This window comes from Arachis ipaensis, chromosome B2 (assembly GCF_059453495.1).
Source record: "Arachis ipaensis isolate K30076 ecotype BB chromosome B2, ASM5945349v1, whole genome shotgun sequence".
NCBI classification, from domain to species: domain Eukaryota; kingdom Viridiplantae; phylum Streptophyta; class Magnoliopsida; order Fabales; family Fabaceae; genus Arachis; species Arachis ipaensis.
Window position 1 is genome coordinate 42,073,013 of NC_142437.1, and position 22,667 is coordinate 42,095,679.

The window sequence follows — 22,667 nt, forward strand, 5'->3', positions numbered from 1 at the left end:
GCCCAAATTTCTGTAAATTGTTTTGATTTTCATTCCTGTTTTGGTTTTGGCAAACTTGCACTCTACTTTACTCAACTTTTACCAAACCAATTCATGAATGACAGGGCAAGCTTTCGTATTCTTTTTAATTTCCTGGTTTATAAATTGCATCTTGGATGATTCAATTCCACTTTTTGCTATTTTTATTTGATTCATCCTTAACTTCCTTGTTTGAATTTGAGTTATCTGTTGCTTTAATTTGTGAATTCTCGTTATTTAGAAAATGCTCATCATGCCACTTACTCTAACCCTCTTTTTACTAATTCACTAATTTTAACTTCCTAACCTCTTTTTCATTCCTAACTCACTTACCTTTCAAAACATCTCTTCTGGTTTTTCACTATTCTCTCTAACATTCTAACCAAGGCATGATGGACGTTTTTCCTACTTAACATGAATCTTTTTACATTTTGGATTGTGAATTTTTATTCTCGGACTTTTAACTCCTATACAATCCTTAATGCACATTTACTTAACTCCTTTTCATTATTCTATTGCTCCTTAACTCCTTTTCATTATTCTCTCCTCTCTCTTTTAGGATTTCTTTTGCTTTCAGGATTATCTCTTTTTATCAGGTTCAATATTCCTTTTTATTTATCTTCTCGATTTAGTTTATGAATTCTTCTATGTTACAGATTATTCTTTTGAATTAATGTTATTTGAGGTATTTCAGTTTATTATTGCTTTCTTTTATTTATATTACTGTTGCTTCCAATCTGAAGACATTTTTATTCCAGTAGATTATTTTTCCCCTTTTGGTCTTGGTTAAGAAATCAGTAACTCAGGAGTTATCAAACTCAACGTGATCGATAATCGTTATCTTTGCTAATTGAATTGAACTTCAATAATCCCAATCTTTCCTTAGGGATTAACTAGGATTTGAGGATCAAACTAATTAGTCATTTGACATTCCCTTGCTCTAGCAAAGGTTAACTGAGTGGAATTAAGATTTAATTTTCATCATCATTGATAAGGGTAACTAGGATAGGACTTCCAATTTCTCATACCTTGCCAAAAGTGTGTTTTACAGTTATTTACTCATTTTACAGTCTTTTACTTATTTTAATTGCAATTTAAATTACTTGTTCCTCACCTTCACAACCCCAATTTACAATCTTCATAACCAATAATAAGAACATACTTCCCTGCAGTTCCTTGAGAAGACGACCCGAGGTTTAAATACTTCGGTTATCAATTTTTAAGGGGTTTGTTTACTTGTGACAACTAAAACGTTTGTAAGAACGGTTGATTGCTTGGTTTAGTAACTATACTTGCAACGAGAGTTTACTGTAACTTCTAAACCATCAATCTTCAGTTCTTTCAATCATCTCAAGTAATCATTAGCATGTATCATCAATTTACTCAATCATGAAACTTGGCTTTTAGCCTTTCAACAAATTCTGCACTCTAACAAACAAAATTTTCAACATCATCATCATTCAATAAATCAAACACAGCATCATTCAATTAGTCACAACCTCAATTCTAACATCCTAATTCTTACCTCTTTTTGTCAATTTTCAACAAAATTCTGACAACACTTTAATCATATTTACATGATCCACCATTGCAACAGAGACTTTGTTACTAACAACAAAGAACAACATCTAGAAGCTAGTTAAAAATGACCAAAATTTCAAGAAGCATTTCATTAATGGATCACATAACAACTCCATAGTTGCAAAGCTACAGTAAAAGAGAAGAAATTACAAATAAAACAAGTTCTGGACAAGGATACTAAGCAAAATACATTACTAAAACAAAATGAATAGTTAACTACTCAAAGAACTTTCTCTCAAGCACTTTCCTGCTACTTCAGCTCTCTCCAATTTGAATTAATAGTATCGTAGCAAAACAATTACTCTAAGGAAACCACCACAACTAGCCTAAATCCTCTAAGGAAACTCCAAGCAAAATGGACTGCCAAAGGCTAATCAATAAACAATTGTCCCTCAATTTTGTTTGTCAACTTAAGAAACTAAGTAAATAATCAAAGGCATTAATGGTTAAGGTAATTTTGGCATCAGTAACAAAAGTATCTTGATGCATAAACAAAAAGACCCGTTGTTAAGAACATCTTAGTTGCTTACTGATTCACCACTCAAATTCATATATGTTTGAGGCTTGGCGAGGAAAACAAGGATATTACCAATAAAAACCGCTGAAAGAGAAAGTCAAGAAATCCAACACATGTTGAAAGAGAAACAAACAAATACAATAATAAATCCAGTGCGAGGGACAAACCCTTTCCAAAGAGAGCTTTGCAGTGGACTGTATTCATAGGAATTCCTACTGACGCAGAAAATGCATCAATCATCTCAAATCCCACCTGCACAGGATGGTTAGTGGTAACTAGAGAAGCGCAAACTAACGGAAAGCAAAAGAAAGGTAGTGTTTGGTGGAGAGACAGAGACGGAAATACTGAGACCGAGAGACAGAGACTAAGAGACAGGGATTGAAATAAATCTCAGTATTCTGTTTGGTGCAAAATGGGAGACAGGAATTGAAACAAAAATGAAATTTTAATTTAATTTGCACAAAGGGTAAAATTGAAATTAATTAATTGAAATGAAAGTATTCTAGGTATAAAATGTTATTAAAATTTCAGTCTCCATCTCTAAAAATTTCAGTCCCCTGTGTCCCTACTTTTTGGAGGTACTGAAATACTGAAATTTTAGAGACAGAGACAGAAATTTTAGTACCAGTCTCTGAATTAACAAACACGATACTGAGTCTCAGTCTCTCAGTCTCTGTCTCAATATCTCAAAACAAACGCTACCAAAGCGTTTAAACCTACAGTATGTCTAGTTCCTCTGTACCTGTCACCAGGGTTTCTGAGCCCCACAAAAAGCCATGGAAGTGGAGCAGCAGCAGAGGAGAAGCACGTCTGCTTAGTCTACTAAGCATATAATAATTCAAAAAAGTAAAACCAAAAAAAGTTGCAGCAACAAGAAGGAAATAAAATTGAAATCAGTTTCACAAAACTGCACCTGCTTAATTCAAATTATAGGGGAAATAGAATTAGATGCACTATGGAATTTCTGCAACACCTGAAAACTTGAATGAGCAGACGCTGTTCCTCTTCAATCTACAACCCACATCAATCTGAATTTGTGTTCTGTTACCAGGAAACTATTGAAGGTCAGTGGTGAACAACTAAACTCAGTAAGTAATCCTACGTATACAAATCAAAAGAATGCTTTTTGGCTTTACCAGTTTTCCGAAACAATTTATAACAACGACCAAAACAATAATAATAATAATACTCTTATAGATACTGACTAAGCCTTTTTTTAATTTAATTTATTTATATGATTGAAGTCATTGAACCAAATTTATTTACATCTAACTAACTATCACACTAACTCCTTACTGACTGCATCTCCAAGTGAGAGCAATGAGCTCCACTATCCTCGAACAGCAAGAGGCTAGAGGAGTTAGTGATGAGGACGAGGAGGAGGACCAATAGGGGTTAGGGATGAACAGAGGCCACAGGAGAGGACGAGGAGCTTACCGTCGATGACGCCGAAGAAGCAAGCAGAGATGTCATTCGACGGATACCAGAAAAGCGAGGACACAGGCGATTTTTGGGCGGCAACTCAGCGATAGAGATGTAGTAGTAGCAATGAGCCAGAGGGATACAGGAGAGGTAAGCGTCACCGTCTGTGTCAACGCCGGCAACAGCGGTGGAGAGCGTTGCTGGGCCAGAGCTGCTGCTGCTAGTGGGAGTGAGGAGGAAGTAGGACGAACTGAATCTGGGGTTTAGGTTTCGAAATTAATATTTTTTAATTCAAAACAACACCATTTAGGGTGCGACAGAGAGAGGTCCGGGTGAGAAGGTTAGAGGAAGGGATGGGATGAACATGAAGGCGAGATGGGTGCGATGAAGATGAACATGTGACGGCTATTCTTTTAGGGTTAAAAGTGAATATGGAAACAAAATAAAACTAGTGTATGATGTTGTTATATTTAGGGTTAAAACTGAAAACTTAGAAAAAAAAGTAAAGTGTGAAAAAAAATGGGTGAAAATTTAAATTTTGGGATAGGAAACTCTATCGGCACGCTTTTGTAGGGTGCCCAAATAAACATAGGATATGGGCACGCTTTAAAAAGGTAACTATTGGAAGACAAATTAGCCACGCTTTTTAAGCATACCGGTTTTCCTCTATGACCACGCTTTTCAAGCGTGACAAAAAAAAGCACGGCCAAATCTTGAATCAGTGGCCACTCTCGTTTCTCTATGACCACGCTTTTTAAGCATGGCAAAAAAAAAAGCGTGGCTAAATCACAAATCAGTGGTCACCCTCGCAAAAGCATGGCCATTGACCACTTTTGGCCATGCTTTAAAAGCGTGGCAAGAAAAAAGTGTGCCAACAGACCTTTTTTCTTGTAGTGTATAGATGGACAGCAACTAAAAGATGATGTACATGTTGTATGTAGGAGCTTCAATATCAACAAAAAATCATAGTTAGATGATTTTTTAGATCCTCTAGCACGTGAAGTATGTAGATTCATGACAGAGTATTTTTAGTCAGGTCAATACGATGTTTCAAGAAAAATTTAATCTGAAGAAATCACTAGTAATTGATGATGTAATGGACTTGCTGATATTTGATTTTAAGACTTGGGTTCATGATACGAGTTTTATGGGACAAATTGAAAACTATCATATGCCAATTCGTCCAATTACAAAAGCAACAACTAAGAAAATAAAAGAATATTTTGCAAACATGGCTAAATCATTTGTTCAGAAGATGCATCAAGAATTGGGTAAGAAAATTATTAACGATTATGGAAAGTCAAACGTCTTACTATTTACAAGTTGCATTGAAGACTCTCGTTAGTCAATTTGAATCAAATAAGCATCACTTTCTTAGTATTTATTTTAAGACTTATTTTATTTTGTTGTTTGGTTTAGGCCCAATTATAATTTGGTCTTATTTTATTTGAGTGAACTCATGAGTTAGGGGTTTAAATTCAAGAGGTATAACCAACTTGGGTTAGTCAAGTGGTCAGCTCACTCGTCCGCTTAAGCAAGTGTCGGGAGTTCGAACTCCGCCTTGTACATGCAGCAACTCATTGGCCAGCGGCAGACCCTTAAATGGAGCTCAGATCCGCGACGGATTAGTTCTTAACCTGTCGGGTTGGGGGATACCGTTTGATAAACCAAAAAAAAATTCAAGAGGTATAAAAATCTCTAAAACTTTATAGCCACTTTTTTTCCTTAATTTTGATAAATGAAATTTTTTTTGAATTTTTTTGAGAAATTTCGATGTGAACAAAAAAGGTAGAGTAATTTTCTTAACTGTTGCATTAGGGAATCAAATTGAGATAAAAGAGTTAATTTCTTTGATTTTTCATCTTATATCAAATTCGGTATCAAAATTCCGTATTTTTCTTATGTCCTAGTCTAAAATATATATATATATATATATAAGAACACCGCACTGCGGCTTAGTCTTGTTATTCCCTTCTTCCTTCCAAATTTGTTTGTCTCTTATATTGGTCATTGTGTGCTTGGTTATTTTCCTGTGAAATTTCTTACTATATTTTATTTCTTTTATCTTCTCCATATGAGTTATTGTTTGTGTGTCTTTTTGAACCCTTCTTTCTTTTACGTTCGTTCTAGTTTGCTTACGTTTTTGTTTTAAAACCAAAAAAAGATATTGGATTAGCACAGTATTAAAAAATTTGCATGTGAACTTATTCAAATGACATTCGATTGATTTTTTTAAAAAAAAATAACATATAAATGATGTATAAAGATTATGTAATTTCGTGGTGGTTAAAAAAACTGTCGCTAAATTAATAATATAGCGATGGTTTGGTTTTAACCGCCACTAAATACAACCGGCTTGGCAGCACAATTTTGTTATTGCATTACCCACTGTTAAACATAGTTTTTAGCAGCGACTACATCTTTCGTTGCGTTGACCAATACTATTATTTTGCAGCAGTTTTTGATAACCTTCGCAAATTTTTGCCGCTATTTGCCAAAATTCTTGTAGTGATTATATTAGTAACCGATTGTAATGACTAAGTTTAATGCACACATAATATAGTTAAATTTTAAAATATATATTAAACTTGATCAGAAAATCATAATCATTTGATGGGAGAAGAAAGGAGAAAAAAATGTAATGGATTTAGGACCATTAAATATTTTTTTTAAACATATAAAGTTTGTTTGGGTGTTATTAAGTTGTTAAAAAACTATTTTTTATTTTTACTGTGTTTGACAAAATTTTAATAATAAAAACAAAAGTACTAGAGAAATAAAAAAATATGTTTTTTTTTTAAATTTACAATTTATTTTTTTAAAAGATTTGTTTTACTTGAAAAAAAAGATATTTTTAATATTGTAAATAAATAAAAAATTATTTTTATATTGTTATATCCAAACATAATTGTTAAATAAAAAAATATTTTTATATAAAATATTTAAATATAAAATTATTTTTATTATTTTAAAATATCTTTAAAAAAAATTACTTCAAAAAAGATTTTTCATAAAAGCTCACCCAAACAAGGTGATTATGTTATAAATTAGACTGAATATATCAAACTCAAATACATTATGTATATTCTGAACTAATCCATTTTAGCTAGTTGTTTTCTCTTCCACATTTCAAACATCCATATCACGAAATTAATCTCTTGGTATGACTTGGTTTGACACAACAGCTTTCTTTTCCTTCAATTCTTCGGCAAGATGTTTTATGGAATCAGAAACTTCAGCTCTGTAGACATAGAACTTCACAACAACCAAGAAAAAGATCAAGTTCAAGAAGTTGAGCACTGCAAGAAGTGCATAATAATAATCAAGATGGGAAGCATTCAAGTTGTTCAAAATCCAGCCTTTGTGTTCACTGCTATGTTCCTTGGTGATGTGTGAAACTGTTGAGAGAACAAAAGTGCTAAGGAAATTCCCAATTCCTAATGATGTCATGGAATAAGAAGTGCCTAAACTCTTCATGCTCTCTGGTGCTTGGTCATAAAAAAACTCAATCTTTGCAACCTCTAAAAATGCATCAGCAGTTCCCATAAGCACAAATTGAGGTAGCAATATGAATATGCTTAGTGGAACTTGTCCTCCGTTTTGGACCAATCCATGTTCTTTTGCAACACTAAGCCTATACCTTTCAGTTAAAAATGCAATTACCATAATCACAATGTGAATTACCAGTCCAATTCCCATTCTTTGAAGAAGGGTAATTCCTCTTGGATTGTGGGTTAACTTTTGCATAATCTTCACAAAGAAACGGTCATAGATCACAACACATATGAGCATTGAGAGTGTCACAAATGCACCTAAACTTGCTGGGGGGATACTGAAGCTTCTTCCAATGGCTCTATCAAGTGTTGTTCCTTGTTTCACAAAAAGGGTGTTGATTTGAGCAACCATTGTGCTAGGGACAAATGTGGAAACTAAGATTGGGATCATTCTAAGCATTTGTTTTGTCTCCTCCACTTGTGTAACAGGGCATAGCATCCATGCATTATGACTTGAACCAGTATTCACACATGCTTTGTTCAGAAACCTGCATAATCCATTTGTCAAGTGTATTTTATATATGAAGTTTTAAACGTGCAATTCGCCACTCAAGTTAGTTAAAATTAAAGATGCAAAAAGGGACTGCCAGTATATACTAATCTTGAGAATATGTACCGAGAAAGTTCAGTGTTTTTATTGATCAATAACTTCCATTTTCTTTTTGACTTATTGCTCAATAACTTTAAGAAGTTAACGCAAATCGTTTTGAGAAAGTTTAGGGTCAACACTTTTATTAAAATTTGGCCAGCATTTAACCAAAAAAAAAAAGTAAGTAATTTCATATCATTTAATAAAATCTCACACCATTAAAAATATTAATGATTAATTAATGATTACAAATCACAAAATTTATTGCCCTCTAGCATTCTTCAATTGTTTTTTTATACGATGTCAATATGTATATTACTGCGGCGTGATCTAATGATGTGAAATACTGCAATATGGAAAGGAGAAATCAATGGCACCGATTTATTTGAACTCCTCAGTTCTGATAAGTGCCATTTCTATTTTTTTTTTTTTAAATTTCAAAAATCGTAGCCAACGATTTTTCTAAATCGCCACAGCAATTTTTTTGTTTGCATTTCTTCTCATATTCTTATAAAATTCTAAAAAAAAAAAAACTATTTTTTTTATTTTACAAAAAATGTCCCGATATACGAAAAAAATTGCCCAAAGTTAAATTGCACATTTTTTATCTCTCTTTTAGCACATATATTAAGAAAGAATTAAAACTACACTATTAATACTACATTGAAACTCATTAAGAGTATTTTGGTTGTGGTAAAAGTGAAAGTAAATTTTACTTATTTGAGTTTTATATGAAATATATAAAACTTACTCTTACTTTTACTCTCCCAATCCAACATAACCTAAAATAAAAACGTATTCTTAAACAAAAAATTTAACCTTATCAAAAGACAATTATTGATAAAACGATGGAGGACAATAGTGTATATATACCTCAATGTTGGAGTTGAGTCAATTCTGACTTTCGCATTCTTTGCATACTCTTCTAAATCAAGCTCATATAGGTCTTTAGGGTCACTAGGAACAATGACATTCCATTTCCTTATAGAAGCCACAATGACCTTGGCCATTCTAGTGAAGGGACTCCCTGAAGGCAATTTGTGTCTATAGAAGGGTGTCCCTGCAAAAAATATCATAATTGATAATGCAAGGCCAAGAGTTGGAAGACCATACCCTAAAGTCCACCCTACGTTATCTTGTATATACACAAGGACAGTGTTTGCAAAGAGGGTCCCAATGAAGATGCTGAACATCCACCAATTGAAGAAGGAGAGTTTGTGGCTCTTTTCTTTTGGGTCAAAGTCATCAAATTGGTCAGCACCTATGGTGGAAATGTTGGGTTTGGTCCCACCTGTTCCCAATGCTAGAGTGTAAAGTGCACCATAGAATACAGCTAGGTGAAGTGTTGAGGCCTTTTCGCACTTTGTTACATCAGCTTCATGGCATTGAGGTGGTTTTAGGCTTGGAAGGGAAACTGACAATGTCAGTAGAGACATACCCTGCTTGCAAATGTGTCAATACACATAAATTAGTTGATTAATAAATTAATTGTTAATCAAACAACATTATCAATTATTTAAGAAGATCTGAATATTTAATAGGCTACTCACCACCTAAAAACATAATGGGCACACTATGTGTTAATGTGTAATATATCTCTGGGTCTTACGTGTTCTGTATTCGACACTCAAAGATATTTTTATAAAATAATGCTACATATTTAAGGTTTTTTTTGTTAATCAAGTCCAATTAAATTAGTATAATTTAATAAAAATTAGTTATGACTAGTATTATGATGACACATTATCTTAAATAATTTTTAAGATTTTTTTCATTTATTTTCTAAGGTTTCAATAAAAATTATTATGTTTTCTAATAGTATTTAATAAATAATCAAATATTTAGAGTTGAGATAGTGTTTTTATATTTACAGGAATTTTCCATTAAAAAACAAGCAAAAAATAAAGCTTTTTCACAATAAAAAACACAAAAACAGCAAAAGCGTAACCTAAGAAAAGCGTGTCCTAAGAAAAAGTAGAGCCAAAACAACACGCACGCCTAGCGGACCTTCCCCACGCCCGGCAGATGGGCCTCACATTCGGCAGCCTTTCATCCACGCTTGGCGGACCCCATGCACGACTCTAGCATGCCCCGTAGCCTGTCTCCATGTCCGACGGTCTTGCACCCCCTAGAAGTGTAATTTTGGCCTTTTTTTCAAAATTCCTCTAATCCAAACCAGTCTAAAAGCAATTACAACACTTAGGATTCAACCACTAAGATCCAAGCTTAATTATTCACATCATTAAAAGTCTTAATCACATTTAAAATGTTGAAAATTCTAGAATATCAGTTACCTATACTTTTCCTTTCTACAAACATAAGAGATTCGGTTGTTAGATTTGATTTGAATTAGTGTTTTAAATTTTGAATCTACAAATCAGTAATTAGTTAGCTTATCTTTTTATCCGAAAGATAAGATTAGGATACTTATCTTATCTTCTTCTCCGAAAGATAAGATTAGTTTAGTTTGAATTTAAATTCTAGAATTTAGGATATAAATAAATGAACTTTGTTGACATACAGAAAAGGAGATTCATGCTCCTCCATAATCTCTTTTTATTATTTTCTTTCCTTTTTCATGGGTAACTAATCCTTTGTCAAACAGTTAGGAGCTCCGTTTATGTTTTCTATGGGTTATTAATCTATGTTTATTTTATTTTGAAGTTGTGCATTGGTCTATTTCATGATTGAGTTATTCGTTCTTCATTCGGATTAGTGGTATCGAAAGGTATGGTAATATCTTTTGAATTCTTTTATTATAATTAAGAAATTTGATATTTAAATTAAAACTTGAAAACTCTTTCACATGACTCTTTAAATTCGGCTAAGAATAGTGGTTTAATTAGTGTGCGACATATACATGATTTTCAATCACTCTAATTTTGAATAAGTGACATATAATTCAGATTATAACAACTTTTGAAAATTGTGTTTTCTTCTAAGATTTAACTGAATATGACTAGTTTGAATACGTGACATATACTTCGAACTAAGGACTACTTTTAAATCTTATTTAAATCTAAAATCAGCTTTTTGTGCTTAATCTTTTGATTAATTAATTGAGGACTAATTAATGTTTGATAAACTGAGGAACCAAGAAATTGGAAATCAGTTACTAAAGATTTATCGTGAAAGATCTTTACAAACTTTAAAATAAGTAAATAAGGTCTGATTTCTCCAAAAGTATAAATATCTCTGAACCCCTTGACTCTCACCATCGCTGCCTTCTCAAATCAACATTCAAGTCTCTATCCATAAGCGTTCAAGCACTCAAGATTTTAGGATTCCTCATCAATCTAGGTTATTTTAATCTAATTAGGTATTTAATCTGATATTTGTTTGTTCAGCCCTTTAATGCTCGTGGAAACGATATTTACTTATTATGATATTATTTGAACGATTCGGTATACTTATCGATATCTGTGAACTTTAATTTTCGCTCATTACATTATTTCAAGTTTTATTATTTAACTTAATTAAATTTGGTTCATAAAAAGATTTAAATGTATAGCATTACTCATTTGTGTATATGCGTGTTATATGTATGATAATGTATTTGATTAGTTATGTTTTTTCTTCATAATTTAAAGAACAAAATATTAGTACTATGAATTTTATGTATGTTTAAATACTATACAACTTGAAAGTATACATATGTTGTATTATTATCATATTACGGATGTCTCATTTTGAAAAATTTAGTGTTTTTGTATATATATATATCCCTGTCATATTCAGTGTATATATGAAAAAATATAAGAGTTTGTTTGAGTATTATTAAATTATTAAAATTTTTTTTTTATTTTTTAGTATATTTAATAAATTTTTTATAAAAAAAATAAAAATATTAAAAAAATAAAATTATATATTTTTTAAAAGTTATAATTTATATTTTTTATTTTTAAAATATTTTTTTATTAAAAAAATATTTTAATATAAAATATCCAACTATCAAATCATTTTTTACTATTTCAAAAAATTTGTTTTAAAAAAAAATCAATTAAAAAATATTTTTTTTTGAGAAGTTCATGGCTTACAAATTCTAAGACTAATTAACATACGTAATGATGATTAAAAGATGGTTCTTTTTTCATACCTCCTTTAACTAAGGGTAAAGATTAACTCTTTTAGTTGACATTATTTAAGATTAAATATGTGTCAATTTAATGTTATATTATAAACATAGTTATGAAAACCGAATCAAATTAGTTGGTTCAATTAGATTAACTAAAAACCGATCACTTAATCAGTTCGATTGAAGTATACAACTATTCTATAAAAAATCAGTCAGAGAATTGGTCGAACTGATAGTTAATCGATGAAACATTAGAATTGATCGGATTTATTCATGATTTTTTATTCAGTGCATCCCTTAAAAACGACGCCGTTTTGCTCTTGTTTAAAACAAAAAATAAGAAGGAAAAAGCACCCCTTTTTTTTACTCTCTGAAATCGTGATTGAAACCTAACCCTAAGCCCAGCTAGCTCCATCACCATCCTCATCGCCGAACTCTTCTCTTCCAATAGAGGGTGTTCTCGCCACTGGCGGGGATAAAGCGTGGGTGTCGTCACATTCTTCTCATTTCTCATCGCTCCTCTTCTCGTCACCATCGCACGAAGGACGCGTTGAATTGGTGGCGTCGCCATCGCGAAGGTTGTTCGGTCAGTCGTCATCTTTTCGAGCTCTCTGTGTGTGTGTTCGAGGCTAATGTCCCTCTTCGAGTTGTCAGTTGCTCTCTGTCTGAGCTCACTTTCCTTCTTCTGTCGCCATCACTCGGCTTCCTCCTTCACTGCCGGTCTTCAATTTAATTTTGCTTGTGTTTGTACTTTTATTTAGTTTTCTACTTTCTGATTCTGAGTTTGTTAATTTCTGCTTAGCTATTGTGAATTTATGAGTTCGTAAGCCTCCATCCTACACTGCTTCTTCAATTTCATTTTTGGGAGTTAATTGTTGTTTTTCTGAATTTAGTTATGTTGATTGTTGATTATTATTTTTCTAGGTAATTGTTGTTTTTTGAGTTAATTTTATTCATTGTTCATTGTTGTTATTTTGTTCTGACTTCTAGTTTAATTATTGTTGATTATTGATTTTCTAAAATGTTGTTGCTAATTATGAGAAATGAATGATGTTGTTGCTAATTTTCAGATGGCCTGATTTAATTATGAGTTGTTGAGTTAAGTTTAATTGTAAGTTGCTGATTTTTTGAAATGTTGCTGATTTTTTGAAATGTTGCTGATGTTGTTGCTGATTTTCTGATGGTCTTGTTTAATTTTGAGTTACTGAATTAGGTTTAATTGTGAGTTGTTGGGTTTAAATTTGAGTTGTTAAGTTAATAATAATGATTTTGTTAATGTTTGCTTAGTGAGTTGCTGCTTTTTTGAAATATTGCTGATTATGGAAAGTAAATAATGTTGTTGCTAATTTTCTGATGGTCTTGTTTAATTCTAAGTTGTTGAGTTAGGTTTAATTGTGAGTTGTTGGATTTATGTTTGAGTTGCTAAGTTAATAATATTCATTTTGTTAATGTTTGTTTAATTTATTCTGAGTTGCTGATTTTTTGAAATGTTGTTGCTGATTATGAGAACGAATAATGTTGTTGCTGATTTTCTGTTGGTCCTATTTAATTTTGAGTTACTGAGTTAGGTTTAATTATGAGTTGTCGGATTTAAGTTTGAGTTGCTAAATTAATAATAATAATTTTATTAATGTCTGCTTATTTTGGGTTGTTGATTTTTTGAAATGTTTTTGCTAATTATAGAAAATAAATTATGTTAATGATTTTTTATGGTTGAATTTTTTTGCATGTATATTAAACATTATGTTTGTTATTTACTGTGCGATTTGATCTGCTTTAGTTATAAATTTTAATATTTGCAGTTGTTTATGAATTTTTATTAATAAATTATTAATAATTTATTAGATAAAATTGTAAAATTTTAAATTTTATTAAGTAAAAATGATTGAATTTAAATATTTAAAATTATATGTTAAATTTTTAATAATTTTATTTAATATTTAATTAAACTGATTGAACTCCGATTGAACTCTAATCGTACCATTAAATTAGTGAATCAATCACTTTATCATTCTCGCAACCTTGATCATCAACAAATAATTAAATTATATTTTAAATACCAGCATTTGCATTTATATATATATTTTCTTATACTTTCACCCAAATATTAATAAGAACTTAAAATTAAAATATGTCTTATATTTTCTTATATTAAAATATTTTTTAATTAACTATAAAAATATTAAAATATCTTTTTCAGTAATATTGAAAAAGGAGTAAAGTATTTTTTTTATACTTTGACAAAAAAATAAACGTTTAGGATTAAATAAAAAAAACTAAAATATCTATTTAAATCAAAATTTGAATTTGATTTTAAAAAGACTAAAATATCTACGGATTATATTTAAGAGGCTAAAATATTCTTTTAATATTAATTTTAAAAGTACTAAAATACTCTTATAGTTCATTTTAAAAGACTAAAAATAGTAAAATAACGTTTTAGTGTTAATGTTAAAAAAAAAACTAAAATACTCTACTTATAATTAATTTTCAAATATCTAAAATACTCCCTTAGAATTCAGCATGTTGAATTGTATTATAAATTTATATATTTAAATATTTAAAAAGAATAAAATGTTCCTATAATTAATTTTTAAAATGAACAAAAAAACCTTTGAGGAATAATTTTAAAATATTAAAATACCCTTATATGATTAATTATTATTCTTTGAGATATTAGACACTTAAATTTAATTTGAATTTAAAAGGACTAATTGAATTTATTTTACATTAAATTGACAATGTTTAACTTTAAATAATCAATCATGCAAAGTATATATAAAAAAGATGCTATTAAATTAACTACCTATATAAAATACTTATTAAATAAATTAAACAATATATATATAATTATAATTATAATGACTAATTTTTAGTATACACATAATATTTTTATTAAACAGTACCAACTAATAAAAGGAATAACTTTTACCCTTAATATAATTAAGTTATTACAGGATCGGAGAAATCACCTAATTAAAATTATTTGGTTGCTACTGGAGCTTTGCATTTTCTTGTTCAAAACATTCAAAATTTATGTTGTGTCTACTAATTACTATGAAGTAACTCAACATGCTTATTTTTTTTTTTCCCTTCTTCTTTATTTAGTGACCTGAGTTAGCTATGCAAGTTATAAAGATGGGGATGGATGTTTCTTAATGAACGAAATTGAGGGATCAAAATATCAAATAAATCTATATTCTAGATAATTAATCCTATTAGTCAATACTTGTCCCTCTTATTATATATGGTTTGTCTAAGTAAAATTTTTAAAAAAATGTTTTTTTAAGATATTATTTAAAGAGCTAAAAACATTTGTATGTTTTGATCTAAAATTAACTGACACAGTTACACGTCGTTTTAAAATGAAATAATATAAAACTAAAATTAATTGGTATTAAATTAATTAACTTGCTGGCTCATCGGAATGTTTCTTTTTTTTTTTTAATTTAAGTAACCAATAATATGTTTCCATGACAACTGACCTACAAGTTTAATTTAATTTTTGGTATGAAAAGAAGATTTTTCTTAAAAAATAATGATATATATACTATTAAGTTATTTAGTCTCTGTAATTTATTAATTTTCTTCACCAAATGCTTTGAAAATCATCAGAGCATGGCTGAAATGTCAACATTATTAGTCCACTAGCAAACATATGGTATATGAAAGTCAAACTCAAATTTGTGTCCTTATTTTTCATTTATGAATAGAACGACAAGAAGTTATTAAATATATCTATAAGAGTGTTTTCAAGAAAAGAGAAAAATGTATATAGTCTTTAATTATGCAAACCCTAAAAGTCAATTTATTAAGCCAGGAGGTTTCGTTAATTTTCTTCTTTTGGTGCTATATATATAATATAATGCATGGTTATCACAAATTTAGAGTTTACTTAATTAGGAAAATTATTTTATTAAATTTTTTTTACAAGATTTGTTAAATAAAGTTGTTTATATTTTCTCTTTTTCATATTACACTGGCCTCTTTCAAAATTTATTATAAATTACTTTAGAACGAAAAAGGTACTTCCTCCAGTACTTAAAATAAAAGATGTTTAGAAAAGTCTTGATGAAAATTAATTATATATATTTCACATTTAAGACTTGTATTTTCAGTTCGTGCTGCTTTAAGTCAATACCATATATATCAATGAGGGTAAGTACTATATCTTAGACAGACAGAAATAAAAGTCCACCATAAATTAGTTTAGGGGTTGGGAGTTGAAAACCTCGAACATGTCATGGACTAGAGATTAATATGTAGTTATATACTACTGCCTGTTCTTATTTGGCGGCTGGAAAGTCCAATGAACATTTATTACAGAAACAATTGAAGTGTATATATAGTACATAAAGTTAGATAGAGACACACAGAAATAAGGATATATTAAAGGTTAAGGTTTTTAAATGGAAAAAGTGTTGATGAAGTATTTTATTTAATAAATATATTGAAAATTTTAAACTTAATTATAGTCCAAGTCCAACCATCGATGAAAATTTTTCATATTATACTTTTTAACAGATGCCTTTTTCAAAAAATATTTAAAAAATTATTTCGCAAAAATGCAACAAAGAAAAAGATATAAAGAGATATATATATCTGTTGAATAAAATAAAATAATGCATTCCCTAATCACTATTATTTTTCTTATAATTTTTTTTCTTATTATGAACCTAAAAAATACCATAAAATTATATTATTAGGAAAAATAATACTCAATAAAACATATGTATATCTTTTGGTAATGAAACTAATTATTCTAAAATTTAAAATATTAATTAGAGATATATGAATAGTGATATATTTAATATGATTATTTGTGCAAGACTTTGTTATCTTAAAACTTAATTTTTTCTAAGACGTTTCTTTTATTGTGTTTATCTTACTATAAAATCTTTTTTGTTGAATTAAAAAATTAAATTCTATATCTTTTGATTATAAAAATTTAAATTAAAAATAATGAAAAAATAAATGGTTATATCGACAGAATATATATATATGAGTTAAAAAAAAGCGTATTCATTATTCAAAAAACTATATCTACAAAGTTATCCATAAATGATAAAGATTTTAAAGTATATTAAAAAAATATGTTGAAATGACAACCAAATCCAAATTTTAGTAGATTTATCAAACGAATTAATATATTTAGATGTAGAAAATACTTTTCCTTTTCCTTTTTCTTTCAAATAGCAACTTTGTCATTGCCATGTGACTGATGAATAGTTTACTATCATAATATGATATTTTAATTTAAAGAAATAAATAGAAATGCGAGAGAAAGAAAAGCATGAATATTGTTGAAAATAACGCATACCAAGAGATAGATGATAGAGGCAACGAGAAAGGTCCAATAGCGACCAAGATGAGCATCGGCAATGTAGGCACCAAATATGGGAGTAATCCAAATGGTGCCAACCCAGTTTGTTACATTATTCGAAGCTGTAACAGTTCCTTGATGAAGCTTCTTTGTCAGATACAATATCAGATTTGATGATATTCCATAATATGCCATCCTTTCGAATATCTCGTATACTGCATATGCATTTACCATTATTCATTAATATATATCTTATTCTTTAATATTCAACCAAAAATCAATCAATCCAATTTTAGCAATAAGATAAGGGTATATATATTATTGGAGATATAATAATATATGTATTTGTTTTTCTTCACTCAAATTTAAAAAAATTTAATTTTATGTATGATATTAAAATTTTTATAATTTAAAAATTTAGAGTTTGATTTTTAATAACCTAAAATAAATATTAGGATAAAACAAATGAAAAAAGAAATCTATGCTAAAAATTTAAAAAAACCAACAAAAAAAATTGTGTAAAAAAAATATAATAGAAATATAATTATTTATGTATTTATTTCTATCAGTTTTTTAGGATAAAACAAATAAAAAAAAATCTATGCTAAAAACATAAAAAAGCTAACAAAAAAATTTGTGTAAAAAAAAATATAATAGAAATATAATTATTTATGTATCTCTTTCTATCAGTTTAATTTTTTGAAATAAATAATTTTATAATATTTTAGTAATATTTTATTTCTTAGTATTTTTTATTATTTTATTTTTATAAAAAATAAAAAAATAAAAATATTTATTTATATTATTTTAAAAATACAAAATATTGAAAATGTAAAATCGATTCTAGAGTTTTTTGCATATTATACATATAGCCGCTTATATTATCCAACCTGCTAATTTTAGTTTGACTGAAAATATTACTATTGACTTATTATACTACTGCTATTCTGACAAATGTATAAAATTTTATTTTAACTAGTCTTTTCCTCTACATATATTTTCTAAACACGATGAAACATTTCTTTTAACAACAACTTATTAATAACTTAATTATTAGATTGTAAAACGCTAAATAAATATTCTTTATATGATTAAGTATTAAATTATTTTTCAGTATAATTAAACTAAAATTAGCAGGTCCGGCAATATAAGATATGATGTAATTAATTTATTGTCATATTATTAATAAGATGTGATGTAACTAATTTATATTGTAAAACATTAAATACATATTCTTTATATGATTAAGTATTAAATTGTTGCCATGCATAGTACACCCCTTATCTAGATAAATATTAAAAAAAAGAAATGATATTGTTATATCCACATAAAACGGCTATTATATATCACAGTATATAGTCTAAAAAACTCAGCTATATAAGTACGAATTACTGTGTAATGATTATTATATGAGAAAAGTTTAGTAACTAAACTTAGGAACCAAAATCAGCCAAAATCTTCTATTTTTAATTTTATTTAATTAGATGAACTAAATTTAATTAGAATGCTTTCACGCGTTATCGTTTTTATTGCAATATTTATTATATATAAAAATATTAATTATATATATTTAATAGTATATTATAAATACATACTTTATCAATTTATATTCTTATTAAATAAATATAGAAAGGCCTTCAATATATATAATTTATATTCTTATCAATTTTTGGCCCCTTCAATATACATAATTTATATTTATGGTTTTTAATTTATATTATAATAATAACAAAAGTACATTTTTCATTTATTATGTAACATCTATATATATATATTTATACACATAATTTTTATAATTAATATATTTTTAAAATTAATATTATGCAATTTTAAACTATATTTTATTATATATTTCAAATTATTTCATATATACACTAATAATTATGATTCATGTTTTAATTTTTTTTAAGATAGTATACATTTAAATTAACGTATAATTTTTTAAATCATTGATAATTTAAAAATTTGTTTCATATTTTTCAAAGTGAAATCATTTATTTTGATTTACATATATTTTCAAATTTTACTATAATTAGATTTGAAAAAGGAATATCAAATACTTAAATTAATTTATTCCATTAGCAAATTTACTCATAACATCCATAAGTTCATACACATAACATTCATAGTTAGATAAGGTACACATAACATCCAAAATTTCATATTAATAACATCCAAAATTTTATATTAATAACATCCATAATTTCATATATATAATATTCATAATTAATAAATTTTTATAATTAATATTACTAAATTTTAAACTATGTGTCTTGTTATATATTTCAAATTATCTTATATGTACACTAAAGAGTCATAATTTTAATATTTTTTATTTACTATTTATACGTATTCTTATTTATTGATTTTAATATGACGCGTTAATAATTATTTTTAAAATGTTATTTCTTAATTTTTGTTTATATTTTATTTTCTATTTTTTATTTTATAATAATTTATATGTAAAATATGAATTGTATAACAAAAGTTGTTAAATTCTCTAATTTAATATTCATATTTTATACGTATAATATTTATATTTTTTTAAAATGTGTTGAGGTAATTTGAAATTTTTAAAAAATTAAAAATATAAGAATTTGAGATTTTTATTTGAAAGAAAAAAGTTATAAAATTATAAATGCATATAGTAATAATGAGAGAGAAATTTTTGGAATTTGATTCACATTAAATTTAACATTAACTTTTAGTATAATTAAATGAGAAAAAATAATTAATTATAGAAATAAATTAATTGTATCAATTAAATTAAGAGAGTGATTTACACTCTCTTATAAAGGCAAATGAGAGTGATTATTATATAATGTACTGAAAAATAAAAAATCTGTATATAGTACTAATTTTTACGTTACATTTAAGAACAGCTCAACTGTTTTAGATTCTTCTTTTGTGGCGATCGATCACAACATTAAAGTATATGCAATAATAATTGCTCTTTTTTACGTTGATGAGTGCTGTATAATTAGGTAACGGTACTAGAAATAAATAGTTCTACCTAACAACCTATAACATACCAATAGTCCGATGTCATGCAGTTGGAATAAAATCGCTACAACGAACAAATTAAATTATGAGAATATATTTATTGGTACAACAAGTTTGGGGCGCAACCTAATAATAATAATAATAATAATAATAATATCTAATGAATTATAACTCAAATGACATAGTTTCTTCATACTCATCTAAGAAATTACAGATTCGAATCTCTTTTGATAAATAATAATAATAATAATAATGGTAAGCTTAATCAAAATAAGAAGTATATCTTACATTTTAATTAAGAAGTTTTGGATTTAAATCGTAAAAAAATTATATTTATGAATATATGTAATAAACATTTTAAGAAAAATAAAATTTTTAAACCAAATCATTCTGAATTCCACATTTTATAAAGAAGGGCCTAGAAAAGCAGTCATAGACTCGTAGTACAAGAATAGTAATAATATCTTTAATTTGGCCTCTTTCTGTGGATAATTTTGGGTGTGGATCGAAACTGTTCAGCCGGATGTATAGATTTGATTAGGTAATGTGAGTAAAAATATGGTAAGTGACAACTGACAAGTTTCTTTGTCTTACTTCTCACATGTTTTTAATTGTTTATAATTAAAGATAATAAATTAGGTTATTTTAAGGTAAAAGATTATAAAAAATTATCATAAAATTATTTATTTCAAAACTATTTATCATATCAATAATTATATATTTAATAGAATAATTATATAAATTTAAGTTACTATATCAGTATATATGCTAATCGATAATTAATTCTAAAAGTATAATTAAAATATATTTAAAATATTAAAAAAATAAAATAATAAAATTTCAGAAATATTTTAAAAAATATTTAAAAAATTTTAAGGACAAAATCACAATTTATCCTCATAAAAAAAAATTAGTTACATCATATATCTTATTGATATCAATATTTTAGTGGATGCAATGTATTTCTTTTGTATAAACTAAGCTAAGAGACAATTCAAGTTTCTTTTTTTATACGATCTCATTAGATAACTAACAAAAATCTAACTAACAATAAATTAATAAATATTTTTAAATTATATTCTATATTAATTAATTATTATTAATTAGTGATATTTAAATTTTATTTTTTAAAAATATAAAATTATTAATTATTAATTACAATTGTTTAAAATTGATTAGTTAAAAACTTTTTACCTATACTTTTCCTTTCTTTTTACATATTATAAGTGCTTTTAGTTTTGACACTAAAAGAACAAGAAGTATACCACGCACCTCTTTATGTGTTAATACTAGGCTTCAAATGATTGTAGTGAATTACATAATACATATGTTTATGTCATGGGTAAATGTGTGTAGACTAAGAATTTTCGGCTCCTCCTAAAAAATGTTCCAGCTGAATCTTTTGTATAAACAAATTATGTATATGTATGGCGCGAAGCAAACATATTTGACCAAGATTACAGAACTCAAGGAGAAGAAAACCTTTATTATCGAAGAGATTTGTTATTTTTAAATATAATTATTTATGTATTTTGATGAGTTTAAAATTTTTGAAAATTAATTTTATCATATAATATTATAATTTTTATAGCTAAATATTTAGAGTTTAATCTTGTTATTTTCAAAAAAAAAAAAAGTTTAACATAAAATAATTTAAAAAGGAAAAGACCTATACTCACTGTTTACTCTATATACACTGTTCCTGTTGAAACATTTAACTTTAAAAAAAAAATCCATATATTATATAAAAATAATGGAACAATTAGAGAGAGAGAGAGAGAGAGAGTTACCGACAACAAAGGAGCAAGCTTTCCAGCGACCCCTTTTGGATTTGAGAACAGGGTTTCCTTTAAGATCCACACTACCATCTTGTGTATACTCACTACTACTACTCATCACTACTCTACCGTCTTCCATATTAACACTCATGAACTTGCTTGATTATTTCAAAAGAGAAAGAAAAGAAGGAAGCAGTAATATACAGAAGCTAGTGTTTGTTTCGTACGCAAAGACGAGTATTGTATTTCCCCCTTTAGCACTTAGAAGTTAGAATCCAAAATTTTCCTAATTGGAAGACTTTCACATGTACCAGTGTACTTGACTGGTACATTAGTATACCATAAATAATAGCCATCTAGATACTAATAAAAAAATAAAAACGGTTGAGATGTTAAGAGAAATAACTGAAGTGCTTTTTAAAAAATTCAGAACATGGTGTGTAATGGACCTGTCTTATCGGTTGTAGAAAAATTCTTTTGTATCCCCTCTTGGTGGGTTGTACTGTTGTAGCGTTGATAGCTTATAAATGACTTTTAATTCAGCTATCTTAGCTATGTGTTAGAACTTAGGACCAATGCTCTATTATGGTTTTTTTTTTTTTTTTACTGAAAAAAATGCGTCTCACTAGATGGAGAATTTTGTCATTAGACTAGTGTACGTAGTGGTTTAATTTAGATTTTGTGATGAAATATATATTAGTGTTTAAATTAAGAAAATAGTTGTCATTAGACTAGTCTAATATTATTAACTATTCAAATTATCATTTTTGGTCCTATTATTTCAAGTATTACACAAGTATTATAATA

The 22,667-nt window shown here is 27.5% G+C and overlaps 1 protein-coding gene across 1 annotated transcript; it reads right to left on the reverse strand.

Moving 5' to 3' along the window:
* Positions 1-6,558: 6,558 nt before the first annotated feature.
* LOC107625310 (protein NRT1/ PTR FAMILY 5.2-like) lies at positions 6,559-22,133 on the reverse strand. Its single transcript, XM_016327927.3, has 4 exons — positions 21,873-22,133; positions 17,077-17,294; positions 8,555-9,120; positions 6,559-7,580 (listed from the first exon to the last, which is right to left on the reverse strand). Exons 1-4 carry the CDS (start codon positions 22,009-22,011, stop codon positions 6,689-6,691), a joined length of 1,815 nt encoding a protein of 604 aa, XP_016183413.1. The 5' UTR covers positions 22,012-22,133; the 3' UTR covers positions 6,559-6,688.
* Positions 22,134-22,667: the final 534 nt, after the last annotated feature.

Coding starts and splice junctions, on each gene's coding strand:
- LOC107625310 (XM_016327927.3), bottom strand. CDS start 22,011: ATGAGTGTTAATATGGAAGACGGTAGAGTAGTGATGAGTAGTAGTAGT. Junction 17,295..21,872: donor AGCTTGCTCCTTTGTTGTCG/GTAACTCTCTCT, acceptor ATGCATATGCAG/TATACGAGATATTCGAAAGG. Junction 7,581..8,554: donor GACTCAACTCCAACATTGAG/GTATATATACAC, acceptor TGGATTATGCAG/GTTTCTGAACAAAGCATGTG.